At 68.8% G+C, this 336-nt stretch overlaps 1 protein-coding gene across 1 annotated transcript in view; it reads right to left on the reverse strand.

Annotated features, from left to right (window-relative positions):
• FAM50A (family with sequence similarity 50 member A) overlaps positions 1-336 on the reverse strand; it is a gene marked incomplete at its 5' end in the record, with an annotated part of 2,932 nt that overhangs the window by 1,473 nt on the left and 1,123 nt on the right. Inside the window, one exon of the mRNA XM_026663269.2 lies at positions 265-319. Coding sequence (XP_026519054.2) covers positions 265-319 — 55 coding nt within the window. The remainder of the gene's footprint in view (positions 1-264; positions 320-336) is intronic.

Below are 336 nucleotides of genomic sequence, written 5' to 3' on the forward strand. Positions count from 1 at the left end.
CACACACACACACACGATGGGGTGTTACACTAATAACCCCATCTGCCACACTCCGTCTGGGAGGGGAGGGGGAGAGGCTCCCCAGGGGTCCCATCTGTGAGCCCCCCCCCCCCCCCCCCAGGGGGCCCACGGGGGGACCGGGGGCTGCGCGTGCCAAGGCTGGACCCCGAGCAGGCTCCATTGACCTGGGAGGGAGCTCCTGGGGCGGGACGGGGGGAGAGAAATGTGAGCAGAGGACGCTGGAAGCCCGCGCCAGCCACTTACGTGGGGGATGATCAGATCCTCCTTGATGTACATGAGCTGCTCCACCCCGGCTGACCTGGGGGGGGGGGGGGG

The sequence above is a fragment of the Terrapene carolina genome, unplaced genomic scaffold, assembly GCF_002925995.2.
Source record: "Terrapene carolina triunguis isolate 2854851 unplaced genomic scaffold, T_m_triunguis-2.0 Scaffold33044, whole genome shotgun sequence".
Classification (NCBI taxonomy): domain Eukaryota; kingdom Metazoa; phylum Chordata; order Testudines; family Emydidae; genus Terrapene; species Terrapene triunguis.